The sequence below is a fragment of the Helianthus annuus genome, chromosome 14 (genome assembly GCF_002127325.2).
Source record: "Helianthus annuus cultivar XRQ/B chromosome 14, HanXRQr2.0-SUNRISE, whole genome shotgun sequence".
NCBI lineage: Eukaryota > Viridiplantae > Streptophyta > Magnoliopsida > Asterales > Asteraceae > Helianthus > Helianthus annuus.
Genome location: NC_035446.2, coordinates 25620711 through 25623851, shown reverse-complemented (window position 1 = coordinate 25623851; position 3141 = coordinate 25620711). Strand labels below are relative to the sequence as shown.

At 34.3% G+C, this 3141-nt stretch overlaps 1 protein-coding gene across 1 annotated transcript in view; it reads right to left on the bottom strand.

Moving 5' to 3' along the window:
- LOC110906563 overlaps positions 1-3141 on the bottom strand; it is a 10560-nt gene continuing 7419 nt past the window's right edge. Inside the window, exons 5-6 of the mRNA XM_035982924.1 lie at positions 1748-2965; positions 1-1664 (exon numbers count right to left, since the gene is read on the bottom strand). Coding sequence (XP_035838817.1) covers positions 1-1664; positions 1748-2965 — 2882 coding nt within the window. The remainder of the gene's footprint in view (positions 1665-1747; positions 2966-3141) is intronic.

Below are 3141 nucleotides of genomic sequence, written 5' to 3'. Positions count from 1 at the left end.
TTACAAATTTCTAAAAACTTCTTTGTATACGACATTTGACGTTGTATCAGAAAGATTTCCATCACTATCTAGAATAACAATTTTGAGGCCATCTCGTCGGGTAACTCTTGATAATGCAACATACAATTGACCATGTGTGAAAACTGGATTTTTCAAAAACAAACCAACTCTAGAGAGTGATTGTCCTTGACTTTTGTTTATGGTCATTGCAAAAGATACCGCAAGTGGAAATTGTCTTCTTTGTAACTTAATGTGAAGTTTTTTGTCTGTAGGTATCAACGTAATTCTAGGAATATAATGACGATCGCCAATGTGACTTCCAGAGATAATCTCTACCTGTATAACACGTTTACCCAAAGAGACCACCTTTAATCTTGTTCCGTTACACAAACCACTTTTTTGGTCAATATTTCTAAGAAGCATGACCGGAACACCTACCTTGAAAACTAACCTATGATTCGGCAAACCAGAAGCTTTAATTCCATTAAGAATATCCGGTGAGCATAATGTATCATCTAAATTCTCATTAAGCATTTCTGTTGGACAGATACTATCTGAGCTTAAATATTCATTCTCAACTCCCGGAAAAAGTGACAGCATACGATCGTTAATTTCTTGAACAACATCATTTGTTGGAGCTAGAATGGCTCTTTGATGGAAGTAATTTTGTTCATTGAAATTATATATAAGAGAAGGATATACAAACTCGATTAACTCTGAAATGGGATCAGACGAATGTTTGATGAGAAGATCTTCGGGTATTTGTAAAATTGCATTGCCGTCATTCACACCACCGACATTACCTTCCCCTATATCCAAAAGCCAGTTTGCAAAGTTGGTAGTTTCTTGTATTTCAGATGGATCATTTGAGGTACTCAACCTCAAATTTTTGGTCAATTTTAGGACTTTGCAAGTTCTCCAAATATAAGAAGAACTTAAAGAAGCATTTACAATTTGTTGTCTGCTTCCTCCTGGCACCACAGGTAGTATTTGTCGGAAGTCTCCTCCAAAAACTATAACTTTCCCACCAAATGGTAATTCTGATGATGCTCCAGATACAGATCTAAAAAGGTCTTTTAACGATCTGTCCAAAGCTTCAAATCCATGTTTATGTACCATTGGTGCTTCGTCCCAAATAATAAGTGATGTTTCTTGTAATAAACGTGCAAGATCGCTATCTGGCTTAATGAAACAAAAAGAATCCTCATCTAAATTGATAGGAATGTGGAACCGAGAGTGAGCAGTCCTCCCTCCTGATAGCAAAAGAGATGCAATTCCACTGGAAGCCACACTTAAAACAATTTTCCCTTCTGATCTTATAGATGCACATAAAGTCTTCCAAAGATATGTTTTTCCAGTTCCACCGTAACCATAAACAAAAAAAACCCCTCCTTTGTTGTTATCCACCGCTGTGATGATTTCTTCATATATAACCCGTTGTTCATGAGTTAATGAAGAGAAAAGGTTACGAAACTCTTCAGCTAATATCTCCTTGTCATAAGCCAACTCTTCACTAAGTAAAAGATTGTTTGCGGAAGATATACAATCATGATTAGGAAAAGGCATACTGGAATACCTTTTAAGAGTGGAATTATTTCGAAGTAAAAACTTTTGGATCTCAAACAATGTTAGGTTCTTAATTTGATCTTCGTTAAGTACCAAACCTGTCAAATAATGAAATTAACGTCTAAATTATATATTACATTAACTTAAACATTTATATAAATTCTATTATAATGGAAAATACCTGGATGTTTTAAAATACGACGTTGCTTGTAGAGAATGTCATCTGATAAGTAAGTGAAAGTTTTTTCCCACACAAATTCAGGTCTAGACATACTCTCGGACATTAACATTGTACAAAACAAACTTCTTAAATAATAACCCGATCCGGTGAAACTGGCTTCTATAATTGCTTCAACATATTCATTGTCATCATCCAAAAGGCCATATGCATAACATGCATCTCTAAAAGTAGGATACTCAACATCATTTACGGTTCTAATATCCTCAAAATTTCTTGGACCTTTCACCTTGTTCAACAAAATCCTCAAATAATAAGCTTCACCGACTGAAGGAGAAACCGAATGAATTCTGCCAATTGAAAACCCTCTTTTCCTTGGTTTCCACTTACGTTTGTTGATCTTCCATACAAATTTTGTTGGGAATTCGACATAAGTAAGTTGACGTGCCGCATGGTATTTTTCATTACAAACAAACCACTGTAAAAACATTGAAGCATTCACTGACGGTTTATCTAACACATCTTCTATTTCTTCAAATTCTTCATAGATAACATGTTGTTGTCCTGGAAGATGAAAAGGAAGCCTAATGACAGAAGGATTCCTATAATGTATATCATAAGAAAAAATCCGCCAAGACGCTTCACAAGCAGATATGTATCTACAACTATAGTAGTCTTTGATTTCATCAACCGTCTTTTCTTGATCATTTGCTTCTTTACTTGGTACAAAACAAATTGATGCCCTATCATGACCTTTATTTATATATTTAAACAAATATTTTATTGATCCGGCCTGATTGCACCACTCAACATTGATGTGTGCTTGATATCTTTGTAAAAGAATTTTATTGTATGGCACAACACTGCGGTTATCTAACTTGACATCTGACTTCTCAATAAAAACACCGTTGTTACGTCTTCTATAAACGGGAAAACCATCACCATCTATGCATGTAGATTCACGAAATTTTTTGGGAAAATTTTTGGAACACTTTCCGTCAATCATGCAGGGACAATTCATATTTTGAACACCACAAGGACCATGAATCATGAACTCACTTACAAGAAAATATAACTCTGGTTCTTTGTCTTTGTCAGGTATTTCGGCAGAAATGAATGGATCGATATAATCAACGGTTGGAAGTTTGTGGTCGGCATGCATAAATAAGCACAAATGAGCATGAGGCAAGCCGCGCTTTTGAAACTCCACCGTATATACAACTAAAAATACAAAATAAACAAATTTTAAATTGTGTATTATATTTACTTTTTAATGTTTCCTACCGTTTACTAACTAAATAGGAATATATAACATAGTTTAAAGTTTATTTATTATAAATGTTGAAAAAAAAGTAGAAAAGTTTGAAGACAAAAACAAAAATAATTAAAATACCTGC